At 40.3% G+C, this 18,981-nt stretch overlaps 1 protein-coding gene across 2 annotated transcripts in view; it reads left to right on the top strand.

Annotated features, from left to right (window-relative positions):
* The window catches only part of NOD2 (nucleotide binding oligomerization domain containing 2), an 82,168-nt gene that overhangs the window by 47,105 nt on the left and 16,082 nt on the right, over positions 1-18,981 (top strand). For both annotated transcript variants that reach the window (XM_063437986.1, XM_063437987.1), the window contains exon 4: positions 14,584-16,384. In XM_063437986.1, coding sequence (XP_063294056.1) covers positions 14,584-16,384 — 1,801 coding nt within the window. The remainder of the gene's footprint in view (positions 1-14,583; positions 16,385-18,981) is intronic.

The following is an 18,981-nucleotide window of genomic DNA, read 5'->3' as shown; positions in this document are numbered from 1 at the left end:
ACATCATGGGGAAGAAACGAAGTCCTAGATACGATTAATATAACGATGTCCACCATCCAAGTGTAACCGTCAAACTCGATAGTGTAGATGGACTGTAAACTGAAACGAGATAAAAAACAGAATCGAACAGGTTGATTATCCAATGAAATGTACTCCGAATAAACATGAAGATATCCAATGAGCAACCAAATTAACCTAATATGTAAATATCCCAACCCTATTAATGGAAAAAAACAGACATAAGGAACAAGCGACAGGTAGCAGAGACAACAAACAGAGTTGCATACCTACCTGATAATCTAAACTAACATAAAACAAGGGAGGGACAAGAATGGGTGGGAAATACTCGCCTCCTGTCATTAATAAAATTAAGATTATAGGTACACTAAAGCTAGCATAATCTACAATTTTATAACATGACAGGAGGCTTCGTATTTGCTGTTTGAAAGCTCAGTTCACCAATCCAACGCTGTTTGTGTCGCTGGTAATTATTCCAGGAAATATCAGAGTAATCCTAATTGGACATTCCAATACGATAAATGACAGCCGACGGGTCAAAGAAGATGCCAACCGACAAGGTATCTCAAATACGGAAAAAGGCACCCTCCGTCGGTAAATCCATTGTACGTGGCGTAGCAAACTGTTTCCTAGAAGTCGGTCCATGAGCTGGCAAGCTGACCTATTAGTCACATTCCTGTAGTTGTATAACTTCAAAATCCGCTCTATGACCTAGGGTCGCGAGAAGAAAACTGACACCAAGTCTCAACTCATGACCCATAAGGCGGCTCCACCGATCGTGCCAGGGCCATTCGGCGATGCGGCCTTGCAGGGAGATCTCCAATCTCAAGGAATGCACCGAAGACCACCACCAAAATCGCAATAGAAGCCGAGGAGGATCTTCGTACCTTCCTGTCCTACCCGGTGGGGTGACTCATCCGAGCATAAATTCATAACGCACACAATGAGAGTGTGGCCAGACCAGCCGTATACAAAGTGATTCCAATAGTCCAAACGGACCGTGTAAACTTCGGACGCCGTAGAGAAAATGCTCCAGAAGACGTCCGTTCAGGGTTCCGAACTGAACTTGAGTGGAGGAACGGTGGTCGACTATTCTGGGAATAGGGAATCCCAGAAAGCCTCAAAGGAATGGGAAGTGCAAACAGGAACGCAGATTTCCATCCTGAAATGCCCTCGTCCAAGAGTGAAAGATGTCTGTGTGAGAGTCGGGGTATACCAGGTACCACCATAAGGTCTCGTAGGTCTCCTCGACGATAGTTGAAAAGTAGGGTAGCGCGAATCCAACAAGATGGCTCCCGTGAGGAATAACTAGAGTATAGACGGAGGGTCCTCCATCTCCGAACCCTGATCACCCGGTATGCGTTTCGAGGAGACGGGGCAGTCCTGCCATCTTATCCCAAGATCTGAGGACCGGGGAGGTCAAGACAAAACGGGGTTTCCGGTCGTACCCTGTGAACCATACGTACGGCTTTTTACCTTCAGAGCGGATAATAGGCTCTCCTTAATCCTGTTACCCGAGCAAGGTAGAGCCCGTTTGCTCCCTGAAGGTCCCCGTATCTCCTGCCACCTAAATATGGGAGAAACTGTCTGAGCAGTTGTTCACAATGGTCCGGATATCCAAAAACAGAAAGCAATCCTCTGCTTGTTATGGTGCAGAATATACCCAAACCTGCACTCACATAATACCCGAGTTCCATCTCCAGGAATGTGTATAAATAAGTGGGAGTCACCCCTCGTTATACCACTGTGAGAATATCCCTCCATTACAGGAGATAGACTAGAGGGAACCAGTCTACCTATGGATATCTTGCATGACCAGGCAGTCCTCTATATCGAAATCAGTAGCACGGACGTCAGAACTACTTGAATGCAGGAGGGACGCCCCTCCCTGTAGTCATCGGTGTCTTGCACAGGTACAAGCCTGTGTGATGAACAAATGGATGGCACCGTAGAGCGTCGAGTGCATGAGAGAGCCGCGCTCTCTACTAATGTTATCAAATATCGTGCTAACGTCCGGCTGATAGCCTGAGCGGGCCGCACCCGTAAATAACCAAACAGTAGAGTCAGCATCCATGACCGTTCCTCTCTATGAGAATGCTTCCTCCAAACATGACCCCTGTATCCAGCTCAGTCTCCGGCTGAGGTTGAGGGGGGGCTGCGCCCTCTAATAACAAATCAGTGTCCGGTAACGTATCTGAGAGGGGTTCGCTCTCTGCTCCAGCAGATAAAATATTCTCGGATTGAAGAGATGGAGGGCCGCACCCTCCTGTGATCCAAGCTAGGGTCCCTAGGGACTCAGGGTGACCAACTAAAGGGTACACCAAATTCGAGTATCAGCATAAGGCTGAGGGCAATCTACGGGAAAACGATGGAAAAACTATCAACTGACCGTCCGGATCCCGAGCGCGCGCGCGGGGTCCAGGCGAACCGTTGGTAGTCTGAGGAAAGCTGGAGACGTTCTCCGCAATCCACGAGCACCCGGGAGGTCGGAGGAGGTCAAGTCAGGCCTCTCGACGACCCGAGCGAAAGGAAAAGGAAGTCACGAAAACGAAAAAGACAACAAAAACGTAGATGCGAGTAGAATGCAAATTCCATCTCAGCTAGAAGGCAAAAGGCAGGCCGGAAGGCAAGACAAGTAAGCCCCACTGAACAGGGCCAGGAGCTAACCTTACGCAGGAATAACTACCGATAGTTATATGGACACCGGGAGACAGATACGGAGTTAGTTGATAAAGACAAGGAAAAACACAGCGTTCTCCTGTAGGTGTCTGAGTACCGGTCATTGTCCTTGCAAAGTTCTCCTCGGAGAAGTGTCGTCGCCGGACTGGCGCAACCGCGGAAGTGTGTCCGGAGTCTTAATAAGAAAACTTGCCCTTCAGGTCTGAGGTTTAGGGCCTTCACCCTACCTACCATATTCAGATGGCCGTATATTGGTGTCCTCTTGGGTAGTATGGCAATGGTGCTTTTCCGGACACCCGCCCATTTCCATGTCACTGGTGGGCACTGGCTTCTCCTCAGTGATATTCCCCCAGGCCTGCGGCCAAAAGGGGATAGAGCAGGCCCAACAGGCCAAACTAATGGACACAGAATAGTTGGCCAAGCAAAAGGCACCGACATAGTAGGCCATACAAATAGGCACCGACATAGGAGGCCAATAAATGGGGCACCGCCATAGCCGGCCGAGCTTATGGGCACAGAGGCCGTTCTTATGGGCACAGACATAGCAGGCCGTTCTTATGGGCACAGACACAGCAGGCCGTTCTTATGGGCACAGACATAGCAGGCCGTTCTTATGGGCACAGACATAGCAGGCCGTTCTTATGGGCACAGACAATAGCAGGCCGTTCTTATGGGCACAGACAATAGCAGGCCGTTCTTATGGGCACAGACAACAGCAGGCCGTTCTTATGGGCACAGGCAACAGCAGGCCATTCTTATGGGCACAGACAATAGCAGGCCATTCTTATGGGCACAGACATAGCAGGCCATTCTTATGGGCACAGACATAGCAGGCCGTTCTTATGGGCACAGACATAGCAGGCCGTTCTTATGGGCACAGACATAGCAGGCCGTTCTTATGGGCACAGACATAGCAGGCCATTCTTATGGGCACAGACATAGCAGGCCATTCTTATGGGCACAGACATAGCAGGCCATTCTTATGGGCACAGACAAAGCAGGCCATTCTTATGGGCACTGACATAGCAGGCCAATCAATGGGTTGTGTATACCACGATATTATTGTAGCCCTGTATTTATATAGTGCCCTCCAATTCCGTAGCGCTTTACAATGGGTACTGAATGAGCAACGGGGACCTCCGCGTTCGGGTAGAGGTCCCTAAAAATTGCAGATCCTCAGGGCCACTTGTGACATGGGACCCTTAGACACCAACCCTATTAGACAGTGTAATGCCGTGTGGGTAAGCTGAACCGGGACCGGCAGCCCCTAAATGCCCAGCAGGCAAACAGTGGTATTCCAGCTGTAGTGGGTAGACGCGGCAGTTGTTCCAGTGATCCTCATGTCCATGAATGTAAGATACGCTGAGCGATACTTTCCTAAAACTGTGAATCGGTAAGCACCTGCCCACACGGGTCCGTTTGAAAATTTTTAGCATCATTATAGGTTACCATCATCATATCCCTGAAGGCTATTGTAACCATGGAAACTCCCAGGAGTAGGGCTAAGTAGCCAACTCAATGGCTCTCCCCAAGGACCTGACTAAATTGTATAGTAACAGCGTAGACTGGTCTCCCATACCAGGTAGTCAGAGCCCGGTCCAGTCATGTCTATATGTGCCATGGACAGGATATCCAAACCAGAGTAGACTCATCTGAGTCCTCATAACTGGTCCAGAAAAAAATAAATAAATAAATACATAAATAAATAAAAAAATATATACTGCGAAGCACACGAATAGCAGAACTCGCAGAAAAACTGTGATATACACTGTAGCAAACTCACAGCGATCTGTGACGTAGACTGTCAGGAAAAATTCCCAGTAATTTGTAATATACACTGACAGTAAAACACACAGCAATCTGTAACGTAGACTGTCAGGAAAGACTCACAGTAATTTGTGATATACACTGTTCACGCAACTGTCAGCAATCCGTGATATACATGACAGCTAAACCCACAGTAATCAGAGTGACATAATAGGTCCTGGTGTACCATGCAATAATGGGCCAGACGTAGGCCACTAATACAGTAGATATGGTGCATGCAGGGTACAGGCCCCCATAGGAAGTAAGCGTATGAAGTACGCCTACAGTGGTAAAATAAGTTCTGTGTCACAGACAGAGCAGTATATGGTATACTGCCTATAGGCATGTACCCCCAGTAAAAGAAATCTAAATATACAGAGCTCAACATCTATACACACACACACACACACAAATCTACATAAATACATATATACAAGTACATACATCTATCTGGACATAAAATCTCAAGGGAAAAAATCACTACATTGTCCCCTATGACACAAACTGCATAAAGCACAAACTGCATGTAGTCAGTAATGAAAGAACAAACTGACATGCAGTAGGAAAACCGAACTGGGTGGAGGTGGAGGTAGACCTCCAACAAGCAAAGTAATGAATAGTACCGACGGGGGTAGGGGGGGGGTGCGGTTGCACTCTCGCCCGGTCGAACTCTCCCCCGCCCGGTCGGACACACGAGGTCCGCGGGCGGAGGCGGCCGCGGCGAGCGGCCACGTGGGGAAAGAAGATCCGCCCGCTGGGTACTAGCGGGAAGCGCACGCGAGTACCCCCGCGGCCGGCAAAGTACATGGGACCGCCGGAGATGAAATCCGCGGTCCCGGAGCTCAGGGGTCGAAGGAGGCAGATGTAGTAAGCCTCCTGACGCCCCGAGCGGCACACACACCGCCAGTAAAAGGCGGAATCACATAGCCTGAACAAAAACCGGCATACACAATCCAAGGGAAACGGGCAGGGGGGGCACAAGCCCAAGAAAAAGGCAGCAAGGACCCCAAAGACCCCCCACAAATATATAGGAAACTACAGGCGAAGTTGCAGGGGACAAATAAATCACACAAGATATAAAACACCATGATGGAACAAATCCAGCAAGGGCAGAAAATTAAATAAATAAATAAATACCTAAGACTAAAATCTCACAAGAAAATAAATAAATAGATTACTGAAGATAAATATATCTATGACCAAATTTAACAAGTGCAATCTACAAAATAGAGTCTAAAAAACTGAATGTAAGCAATAAATCCCAAAGCCACCCACTATAAGCAGGAGGCAGTGGTACTCTGACCTGTACTGGTGCGGAGCAGCAAAGAAAGAGGAAATGATGCATGGGGAGGGGAGTTTTATAGTACCTAACTTTTTTCTGATTGGTTGTTTTTTCTGTGCTGCTGTGGAGTTCTAGTAAAGAGAGACTTAAGCAAATACGAAGCCTCCTGTCATGTTATAAAATTATATGCTTTTCCATTCACATAATTTTACTCTTGTAAAACATAACAAATCACAACTAATCAAATTTTTTATTTTTTTTTATTATTATTATGAATGTGCCTGCACATATCCTTTTTATACAACCAACTATAACTGTACGTTCGGTTTTGGCCAAATAGCAATTAGCAGGAAGTTAGACGAATAAAAAAGTTGGCCTGACTTTTGTATCTCCGAAGCGCCATACCGAGCAAACGACTAGTGAGATGGACAAGCATTTGTTTGCGTCAGGATTCAGAGTTCCACTCGTAGGGCTAAAGAAAAACATGATTGACGGAAAAAAAGATGAGGGATGGCTAGGGGACATATACTTAATTTTGATTTTATATACAGATCAAGTAAGAAGTTATAATAAAAAGCAATAAAAAACAACTATATTTATAAAGTATTTATTTAATAAATATACTATATATATATATATATATATATATATATATATATATATATAGAGAGAGAGAGAGATTTATTTATTAATTTTTACTGCTCCTCTTCATTTGCCCCCTATTGGTTACTTTTTCTTAATTGATCTGTGATCCAAATGGAGGGAAAATGCGCCTTAGTGTACTGCAAAATATATACATAATGTTTATTGACTAGCCCATCTCCATTTTTGGTTTATCTCAATAATTTCCCCGAATATACTTCATGGATTATATTTGGACGAAAGAATCAATCGAATGAGTGAATGTCGGAGGTCCCAGATTTTAATTTTGGAAAAAATGGTTTAGCTGAACCGAATTTTTCATCACTGCAGCATAAAATGTTCTGTAAACCATGTTACCATTTTAAAAATTCTTTAAAGGTTTTTAAGACATATTTAAAGGAAAAGTCCAAATACAATAACCACTACTTTCAGTTGTGTTAGCTATGGTGCCAGGAGTGGCCTGGCGCCCTCCAAAAGTAAAATGTGAGACTGTTTGTTTTAATATGGTTTGACATCTTATAGAAACATAGAATGTGACGGCAGATGAGAACCATTCGGCCCATCTAGTCTGCCCAATTTTCTAAATACTTTCATTAGTCCTTGGCCTTTTTCTTATAGTTAGGATAGCCTTATGCCTATCCTACGCATGCTTAAACTCCCTTACTGTGTTAACCTCTACCACTTCAGCTGGAAGCCTAATCCATGCATCCACTACCCGCTCAGTAAAGTAATACTTCCTGATATTATTTTTAAACCTTTGTCCCTCTAATTTAAGACTATGTCCTCTTGTTGTGGTAGTTTTTCTTCTTTTAAATATAGTCTCCTCCTTTACTGTGTTGATTACCTTTATGTATTTAAATGTTTCTATCATATCCCCCCTGTCTCGTCTGTCCTCCAAGCTATACATGTTAAGATCCTTTAACCTTTCCTGGTAAGTTTTATCCTGCAATCGATGAACCAGTTTAGTAGCCCTTCTCCGAACTCTCTCTAAGGTATCAATATCCTTCTGAAGATACGGTCTTCAGTACTGCGTACAATACTCCAAGTGAGGTCTCACCAGTGTTCTGTATAATGGCATGAGCACTTCCCTCTTTCTACTGCCAATACCACTCCCTATACAACTAAGAATTCTGCTAGCATTTCCTGCTGCTCTATTACATTGTCTGCCTACCTTTAAGTCATCAAAAATAATCACCCCTAAATCCCATTCCTCAGATGTTGAGGTTAGGACTCTATCAAATATTCTGTACTCTGCCCTTGGGTTTTTACGTCCAAGATGCATTATTTTGCACTTATCCACATTAAATTTCAGTTGCCACAACTCTGACCATTTTTCTAGTTTACCTAAATCATTTGCCATTTGGCTTATCCCTCCGGGAACATCAACCCTGTTACACATCTTAGTATCATCAGCAAAAAATACATACCTTACCATCAAGACCTTCTGCAATATCACTAATAAAAATATTAAAGAGAATGGGTCCAAGTACAGATCCCTGAGTTACCCCACTGGTGACAAGCCCAAGCTTCGAATATCCTCCATTGACTACAACCCTCTGTTGCCTGTCACTCAACCACTGCCTTACACATTCAACAATATTGGAATCCAAACTTAACCCCTTAAGGACTGGACTTTTTTTGCGATGTTGTACATTTGCGACCAGGCATCTTTTTACACTTTTGTGGTGTTTGTGTTTAGCTGTAATTTTCCGCTCTCTCATTTACTGTTGATATACAAATTATATATTGTTTTTTTCAGGACAAAAGGGGCTTTCTTTACATACCATTATTTATATAATCTCATGTAATTTAATTTAAAAAAAATGAAAAAATATGATGAAAAATTGAAAAAAATACATGTTTTTTGACTTTTATGTGAAAAATCTTTTATTCATCTACAAAAGTGAATGAAAAAAACTGCTAAATAGATTCAAAATGTTGTCCTGAGTTTAAAAATACCCAGTGTTTACATGCTTTTTGCTATTTTTTTGCATGTTATAGGGCTATAAGTACAAGTAGGATATTGCGGTTTCAAAACATATATTTTTAAAATGTATCAATAGTGACATTGTAACACTATTATCTGTCATAAATCGCTGAATAACACCCCACATGTACATATTTTTTTTAAAGTAGACAACCCAGGGTATTCAATATGGGGTATGTCCAGACTTTTTTAGTAGCCACTTAGTCGCAAACACTGGCCAAAGTTAGCGTTCATATTTGTTTGTGTGTGAAAAAAGTAAAAAACTAAATTGAACGCTAATTTTGGCCAGTGTTTGTGACCAAGTGGTTACTAAAAAAGACTGGTCATACCCCATTTGCAATACCTTGGGTTGTCTTCTTTCGCAAATGGTATGCCATCATGGGGGTAATTCTCATTCCTGGGCTACCATACGCTCTCAAAGGCAACGTAACCAACCTGGCCATTTTCAATGTAAAAATATTTGACCCATATATTTGACCCTGTAACTTTCAAAAACGCTATAAAACCTGTACATGGGGGGTACTGTTATACTCAGGAGACTTTGCTGAACACAAATATTAGTGTTTCAAAACTGGAAAATGTATCACAACAATTATATCATCAGTAAACGTGCTGTTTATGTGTGAAAAATGCAAAAAAAGTCACTTTCACTGACAATATCATCGCTGTGATATGTTTTACTGTTTTGAATCACTAATATTTGTGTTCAGCAAAGTCTCCCGAGTAAAACAGTACCCCCCATGTACAGGTTTTAGGGTGTCGTAGAACGTTACAGGGTAAAATACAATGCTAGCAAATTAAATTCTCTAGACTTTTGGCCTGGGTTGGCAGGCAGGTCCCTTAAATTGCAATCAATAAAATAACTTAATTATGTAAAAATATTACATAAATACGCACGTAGAATTTAAATATATATGCATATTTATATATTTGAAGTCTACGTGTATATTTATATAATTATTTGTCATTTTGTATATGGACATATGAATAGTTCGTATTCTTTTTATTTATTTATATATACATAGATATATATACAATTTCATTCTAAGTGTATTTTGATATAAATATATATATATTAATATCAAAATACAGTTAGAATAAAATTTTGTATAGATATATAATTTTTTTTTAATTTTTTATTATTATTTTTAATTTTTTTTATTTAATTTAATTTACGTATTATTTGTATTTTATAATAATATATATATACAATATATATAGTTATTATATATATTATATATATACGTGTGTAATTTAATTATAAGTGTATTTTTATATTAATATATGTACATATTAATATAAAAATACACTTAGCATGACATTATATATATGATATATAGACATATATTATATAGGTATAATATATGTCTATATATCATATATATATACACATATATAATAATATTTTTTTTTTATTACCTTTCACTTTAATTTTTTTTTTGATTTTACACTGGCAGGGAGACTTCCTGTCAGCACAGACAGTCCCCCTGCAGGCAGAGACTAGGACACCTATTGTGACCATGTGGTCGCCCTGTTGGGCGATCACATGGCCACAGGGGTCCTAATCCGCCATGGGGAGACTGTCTGGGCTGCAGGCAGTCTCCCCACAACGGGAGCAACGCCGATCGCCGCCGGGGGAACGACGGCGATCGGGTAAGTACATTTTAAATTTAGGACGGTTCAGGACCGTCGTCGGTCGGCAACGCAAAAATGCCGATGACGGTCCTGAACCGTCTTGCGTCCTTAAGGGGTTAAAGATTGCAGTTTATTGATAAGCCTTCTATGTGCAACAGTGTCAAAAGCCTTACTGAAATCTAGGTAAGCAATGTCTACTGCACCCCCCTGATCTATTATTTAAGTTACCCAATCAAAAAAATCAATAAAATTAGTTTGGCATGATCTCCCTGAAGTAAACCCATGTTGTCTCTGATCTTGAAATCCATGTGTTTTTAGATGTTCAACAATCCTATCCTTTAACATGGTTTCCATCACTTTCCCCACTACTGAAGTAAGGCTTACTGGCCTATAGTTGCCCAACTCCTCCCTATTACCTTTCTTGTGAATGGGCACAACATTCGCTAATTTCCAATCTTCTGGGACTACTCCTGTAAACAATGATTGGTTAAATAAATCTGTTAATGGTTTATGGTTTTGCTAGTACACCACTAAGCTCTTTTAATAGCCTTGGGTGTATTCCATCAGGTCCCATTGACTTATTTGTCTTTGCTTTTGACAGTTAAAATAGAACCTCTTCCTCTGTAAACTCACGTGTAATAAATGACTCATTTATCCTTTTTCTTAACTGAGGTCCCTTTCCTTCATTTTCATCTGTAAATACCGAACACAAATATTAATTGAGGCAGTCAGCTAGAACAGTGTTTCCCAACCCAGTCCTCAAGGCACACCTACCAGTCCAGGATTTAAGAATTACCCAGTTTTGTCTAAGGTGTTTTTAGAAAAAAAAGAAAAAACACCTTAGACAAAACTGGGTAATCCTTAAATCCTGGACTGGTAGGTGTGCCTTGAGGACTGGGTTGGGAAACACTGAGCTAGACCTTTATCCTCTTCTACACACCTTCCTTTTTTGTTTTTAATCTAACTAATCCTTGTTTTACTTTTCTTTTCTCATTTACGTGTCTAAAAAAAGTTTTGTCCCCCTTTTTTACTGACTGTGCTCTTCTGTGTGTGATTTGGAAGCTTTTATAACGTACTTAGCCTCTTTCTGCCTAATCTTATAGATAATATATCTGGGTCAGTCTAGGTGATAGAAATGTGGAGCAAGTGAGGTTTCTATTCAACATGGTGTCTTTGTCAAGGAATTAAGGGTACCCAGAGACATCATACCCAGAATCCATGAATGGAATGTTGCCTTCCTTAATAGTATAATATTGACACACTTCCCTCAATTCGAAGGATGACCTCTTCTGAATCAAAGTGATTCTGAAGATAGGTGTGATAAGTTAGTAAAAGGACCAGTGAGAATTCAAAGTGAGATTCACATTTAAGATAAAACTAGACAAAATGGAAACATTCTCTAAGCCAGCTATGCTTTCATTTCATTTTTGAAATGAACTTTACATTTATTATGTATTCCTTCATTCATGAATAATCCTGTTACAAACATATACATGACAAAGAACAAACAATAATATAAATCTGTGTTAGAGAATAGTATACAAAACACTGTCTACTGTTTACAATTTAGTTCATTTCCCCTGGTTCCGTAGTGAAATAATAAGTAAAATTAAATTCTTGTTATTGTAACTTCCTCATTAATACTAGTAATTGTCTGTTTAAGAGTTTGATTTACATAGATTGAATAAAAGAGAGGAAGGAAATGTTTCTTCGTTGCTAAAACGGTACTTTTTGTGCATCACTACTTGTTCAGACGGGGCGGTTGTAATGTAAAAATAACTCGTTATTCAAGTTACTGGCCATGTTAAGTGTTTAGATTGATGAAATAGTGGTGGTGAGCACATAAAGACAAAAAGACAACATCGGTGATCTAGAAGCATAGCTGACTATTTTGAGACTTCTTGAGGTTAAAATTGGAATTCATTTTGAATTTATTTTGTATTCCCAATAATTCTTACTTTAGTGACTAGCCCTGCTTTTTAAATTTGCTGCTGTTTAGGAATTGTTTTGTAAATAACATTAGTATTTTGTGGATTATTAAGCAGGTGAGCTTAAAAGGAATCTTGACAAAGAGATAAATCTATACTGCCAGGAAAACAAGTTTGTTTTCATGGCAGTATAGATTTCTCTCTTTGTCAAGGCCCCCTTGCGCAGCAATGAATGGGTTAATAACCCCTTCAGGCACTTACCTGGGTCCAGCTCCGGTGTCCCTTGACACTGGCTTAGCGCCCGCGACCTAATGTGCATGTGCGACAATGGCCGCGATCACATTAGGATCTCTCCATAGGAAAGCATTTCCTATGGGGAAAATCTGACGCGGGAGGTCCTCATGCAGAGCGTGTCAGATAACGGACCAAAAGTTTGTTTCAATTCCGGAAATCCCTTTAGTGGCTTTCTGATAGACTGCCAATAGAGGAGGAGTTAACCATCAGAGGTAATTATTGCAGTTTATAAAAGCTGCAATAATTACCACTGCAGGGTTAAGGGTGATGGGAGTTTGCACCCAGAACACTTCAATGAGCTGAGATGGTCTGGGGTCCTACAGTATCTCTTCAATTTAGTCAGAAATTAGGGAATATCTGGGGCTCAACAAAAAGTTGAGCAACCAGCAGAAACGTTGTACTTTCCACAATGTTAGTTCCACTTAGAACTTTGACCAATTTTGTTCATTTGCCTACCCCTCAACCACAAATGTTTCTCCGTGTATGTTCATGCTGCTACACAATGCAACATATGTGAACAGCTTGCGTTTGCAATGATGCAAACTTGACACTTTTCCAGAAAGAAGTTTAAGACAAAACCAGTCCTTTTTGGATACACTCGGCTTCATATCCTGTTTTTATCTCTTTGCAAAATCCTGGTGCTTGTTATTTGCATATGTACTAGACAATGGTTTCAATATAACAAGAAAATACAATGCAAACAGTCTTAGATAATGTAAAAATATCATATTGACCAATTTTATTATTGCTATCATCAGTTAATTAAACTGCCTATTGATTTGTTAAAGCACTTGCTTTGACATTGTGGAGGAGAAAGGGCAGATGACTCGGTTGCAGCCAAGCACTGGCACAGAAAAAAGACCTGTCCAAAAGACAGAGAGAAACCAAGTCTCTGCTTCCATTGGTCACAACAATCCTCTTAGTTAAAATTTTAAGTTAATATACCAGATATTGCAAAAACAGAGTGGTAAACCGCGCCACAGAAGAATTAAAAGTGGTTAATATATGAAAATGATATATACATACATACAGGATATTCCAACAATATGGTGGTGTATATAAACCTTGAGAAAATACAAATATAAAACAATGATAGTGCAATATGTCAATTAAATGGCTTATAAATAAAATATACGGAGAACCAGTAAAAAGGCTAACTCACACTTTGCAGAGCTACTGAGAGCTCTGCCGTATACTGCCTGGACGGTATAATCCCCTTCTTGGGATATAGGGATAATGGTGAGATGTAGTATCCAAAGCTCCAAAGCCGTGCATAAAAACAAGAGCACAAATAAAATCCAATGGTGTAGTATGTACTATAAATAAATGTTAAATAGAAAAGTAAATATCCGACTTACGATTTCCAGAGCAATAACTTGCTCTGGTGATGAAAGCTTGTGGTGGTATAAACCCCACCAAGGGATATAGGCAGTATCCAAAGTGCACCAGGAATTGCTGTGTAGCCTTTTATTTCCAGCACAAACCATAGGTGTGCTCCAGACACCTATGGTGCAGAGTTAATTACTGTAATCTGTATCCCTGTCTGGAGCACACCTATGGTTTGTGCTGGAAATAAAAGGCTACACAGCAATTCCTGGTGCACTTTGGATCCTGCCTATATCCCTTGGTGGGGTTTATACCACCACAAGCTTTCATCACCAGAGCAAGTTATTGCTCTGGAAATCGTAAGTCGGATACTTACTTTTCTATTTAACATTTATTTATAGTACATACTACACCATTGGATTTTATTTGTGCTCTTGTTTTTATGCACGGCTGTGGAGCTTTGGATATTACATCTCACCATTATCCCTATATCCCAAGACGGGGATTATACCGTCCAGGCGCTATACGGCAGAGCTCTCAGTAGCTCTGCAACGTAGCTCTGCAACGTGTGAGTTAGCCTTTTTACTGGTTCTCCGTATATTTTATTTATAAGCCATTTAATTGACATATTGCACTTATTGCATCATTGTTTTATATTTATATTTTGTCAAGGTTTATATACACCACCATATTGTTGGAATATCCTGTATGTATGTATATATCATTTTCATATTTTAACCACTTTTAATTCTTCTGTGGCGCAGTTTACTACTCTGTTTTTGCACTTTTTGGTTATTAGCAGGTATTGGGAAGTCCTGCTGGTTCACTGCTGCCGTATACTTAGTTATTTTAGAGAGCGCCTACACCTGCTTTTTCAATATACCAGATATACTGATATTACTGGTGTCTTTTAGAGAAATCACAATAATAGTGACTATACTTTCATATACCAAAATACTAAATTATTTTTCTTTTTTCATATATAGCCGGTATACGATATCAGAAGAAATTGAAGTCCACCATATCCGCTCAATCCCAGTTCCTCAGCACTTACGATGGGACAGCGAATATTTGTCTGGAAGATGTTTACACAGACAGCATTCTGGAATTATCCAAAAGTACCAAGATGTCGGATACTATTCAAGGTTCACAGAATCTTCTAGGCCTTCTTGACATTTTTAGTGCTGAAGGACTTCTTAATAAAAATGCAGATACTGTCCTAATACTTGGAGATGCAGGAAGTGGAAAAAGTACTTTGTTGCAGCAAATTCATCATCTCTGGGCTGAAGGAAATGAATTCCAGAATTTCTGTTTTGTTTTCCCATTTAGCTGTCGAAGACTTTGTTGTGTTGCAAAGCCAGTTTCACTAAAGGCTTTATTATTTGAGTACTGCTGTTGGCCTGATCAACTACAGGAAGAAATATTCCAGTTTATCTTGACCAATCCAAACCAAGTCCTCTTTACCTTTGATGGATTTGATGAATTTAAGTTTACCTTCACTGATGATAATAAGTATTGTTCTCCTACAGACTCTACAAGCATAGATAGCATTGTCTTCAACTTGCTTCAAGGAAACCTCATGAAAGATTCTATTAAAGTACTGACCAGCAGACCTGAGGCCATTACAGCTGTGTTGCAGAAGTACGTCCAAAAAGAGGTTCACTTAAAGGGCTTTTCTGAGGAAGGAATAGAGGTGTTCATGAAGAAACATCACACCAATTCAGATATTTCCACAAAAATCATCAACATGGTCAAAGCCAACTCTTCTCTTCATGGTCTATGTCATATACCTGTCTTCTGCTGGCTTGTTTCAAAGTGCCACGAAGAGCTGATGATGAGCAGTTGTAGACCCATGCAGACCATAACTGATGTGTATGTTCTAGCTTTGCTACATTTTCTCCAGCATGCTTCACCAACAGAAAAGCTCCCAGAAAATGTCCTGGAAAAAAATATAAATTCCATTAGCCACCTGGGAAAATTAGCTCTTAATGGCCTCTGTTGTGGATTGTATTTATTTTCACATGAGCAGATTGTTGAATCACAGATCAACGAACAAGACCTATCATTAGGTTTTCTTGTCCCTTCGAAGAACTTGTCCACAGAAAGGACATTATCGCCTGAAAAATATGAATTCCTTCATATCACATTCCAGTGCTTCTTTGCAGCTTTGTATATTGCAACCGATGATGATGTGGTTGCCTCCTCCCTTAATTATTTATTTAATTGGAGCAGAAATTCAAGTAGTAACATTGCAACAGGAAAATGTTTTCTTATTTGTGCGCACCCATTTTTACAAAACAATAACAAAGAGCGTCTTAGGAAAATAGAAACGCAAAATCTACAGATCATGGCCAGCTTCGTAGCGGGCCTGTTTTCAGAAAGGCTTTACAATATGTTGGTTAAATCCAGGCGGTCACGGAATCTGTCTAGAAAGCTTAAAATTATTAAAAAGTGTTTGTCCAAAGGCATCCGAAAACACTTTAAATCAATACCGCCTGCTGTGCAGGGAGAGATTAAAAGTATGCATGCAATGCCAGAGTTTATCTGGCTTATAAAATGTATTAATGAAATGCAGAATATGCATTTGTCCAAAAAAGCAGTAAGGGGATTTGACGTGGACCATTTAAAGCTGACTTATTGCAGGATAGGTCCTGCAGAATGCTCAGCATTAGCTTATGTTCTGAAGCATATAAAGAAACCAATTGGATTACAACTGGATCATAATTCTGTTGGTGACATTGGAATAGAGCAGCTGATCCCTTGCCTTCATATCTGCAAGGCATTGTAGTAAGTATTTTGTTAGTGATTTTTTTATGTTTTTTGTTTGGGTTCTATGTTCATGAACCATAGCAGTGTCAGGTGGTACATCACTTTTGCAGAGCAAGGTATAATATGCTGTTGTCATTTAAGAAAAATATTTGCAACTCGTTAAATATAACTGCCAGAGAATGTAGACAAAGAAACAATTCATTTATGTGAGGCAACTGTCACTCTTCTGTTTTAGAAGGGTAAGACGCAGAACTGGATTAAGGCTTGCCAGGGCTCTAAATTAGAGCCCCTCCTAGATCCCTGGGCTCTTTTCTTTGAGCGGTATGTGTTTGTTGGTTGATTGTTTTATGTGTGTGTGGGAGTGTTAAGTCTGAGCGTGTGTAACGTTACAGAGTATTGTGTGTGGAGGTAGCAGAGCTGTATGGGGGGTAGACTAGGTATACCTGTATGCTGAGTTTTATGTGTGTGTGTGTGTGTGTTATGTTGTTGAGTCATTGAGAAGTGTCAGAGAGCTACCAGGGAGCTCGTATAAAGTGATCTGCACCCGTTATTGGTGCAGATTACAGCACTCACCCAAGCAAGGGTGGGGGGCTCAGGGTCGAACATGGAGATCGTTTGATTTACCTTGTGGCTCAGAGGGCCCCTTCACGGCTGAACTAAAGTTCAAGGCCCAGACAGAGGCCTGCCTAGGTCATGTTATGAGTAATCCTGCACTGCTAAGTAGTACAGTGGAAGTATATATAAAACCCACTTATTTTTCCAGCACATTCAACATCTTTCACTACTCCAACATCTTTCACTACTGCTTGCTTTTTCTTAGCGAACTTATGCATTTGCATTTGTATCTAAACTTTCATAAGAGTGTGCTCATGCACTCCTTCCATGAGGTTCTGTGAGATTCAACATACAAAAAGGGATCCCGCCTTCATTGCTGCTTCACTGTACTGGCACACTCCTCAGTTGAAATAAAAAGCAAAAGGCTATATAAACAAATGTGGATTTTGTGCCAATGGGATTGCCTGTCTCTCCTCATAGAAAATCAGAATGAAAAAAAAAAGAGGATTTAATCTGAAAATCTATATAATGGAGTTCATAATAATTGGTAAAATTTCAATATATATTCACGTAGGGCATAGAATCGTTTAGCAGAAGTAACCTCCACATTTAAAGGGACACTCCAGGCACCCAGACCACTTCTGCCCATTGGAGTGGTCTCGGTGCCAACTCCCATCACCCTTAACCCTGCAAGCGTAATTATTGCAGTTTTTATAAGCTGCAATAATAACCTTGCAGGGTTAAGTCCTCCTCTAGTGGCTGTCTATCACACAAAACACAAAACACAAAGTGTTTTAAATGACGCTGGACATCCTCATGCTATGCATGAGGACATCCACCGTCGCCGGAATCCCCATAGGAAAGCATGTGCATCAGGTCTCCCCCGCCCGCTGACGTCAGCGGGGGAGGAGCATGGGCAAAGCCTGACGCAGTGCCGAGAGACATCGGCACTGGATTCAGATAAGTCACTGAAGGGATTTTAACCCCTTCAGCAACATGGGATGGGGATGGGACGGAGAGGGGCACTGCAGGATTCTGCAGTGCCAGGAAAACCAGTTTGAGTCCTCTTAAGTGTCATACTTCTTAACAGGTCAGAAACCCCCTTGGGGGACACAAGCGTCTCTCTCCCTCTACTGGTATTTTTTCCATATGTAATCCATGAACCAAATGGCCAGAACGTGCACCTATCTGTGTACTATAAATATTATATACATAATATTTATATTATGTATATATTTAGCTATATACCAGTTGGGCAATTTTCACAAGATTATGGTTCGTCCGAATTGTTTTTCTGAATATATTCTATGGATTATATTCGCATAAGCCCATAAACTGGACTGTTGACAAGCGTCCTGAACAAAATTTCATATTTGGAAAAATTATTCTGAGCCAAATTTTTCTGCCTTGCACAAGTCGACAAATCAATCACATGATACACATTTGGGTTGGCAGTAACTTGAAAGAGGTATTTCTTTTTATGCGCATCATCTTACGTGTTTACTTTTGGCAAACTGAATTCTTTCGATTCCTGTTCATCGCAAAAATAAGACCAGGTTAACTTAGCTGGTGAGTCACACAAAAGGGAACTAGAATTGCCAGTTCCAATAGGATCTACTTAAATGTCAATTTAATATCATCTTTACAATATATAACTGCAGACACCTATTTACATTTCTAAAGTATCTGAATTGGTTTTAAATTGAGAAAAAAATATTTTTTTTGCTTTAAAGCTGAGGAATCTGTCCTGACTTTCTTGGATTAGTGATTGGTATATGTTAAAATAACAAAACACAACTCAAATACACACAATAAACAGGCTATTATTGACTATTCCTTAAGTAAGTGTTAGTTCTTGAGATACATTGGGGGATATTTATCAAAGTGATACATTGGGAGATATTTCTCATAGATGAATAAACTTGGTATAATTGTGTCAATAAGCAGTAAATGCATAAACCTTGTATATCATGCCAAAGAGCAATAAATTAACATTTGTGTATCATGCCAATGATCCATATGTGCCTCCAAAAAGCTTGTCAGTGCCTTCTGTGCCATCT

This window comes from Pelobates fuscus, chromosome 12 (genome assembly GCF_036172605.1).
Source record: "Pelobates fuscus isolate aPelFus1 chromosome 12, aPelFus1.pri, whole genome shotgun sequence".
Taxonomy (NCBI): Eukaryota; Metazoa; Chordata; class Amphibia; order Anura; family Pelobatidae; genus Pelobates; species Pelobates fuscus.
The sequence above is the reverse complement of the archived record's forward strand: the minus strand, read 5'-3'. Positions and strand labels throughout refer to the sequence as shown.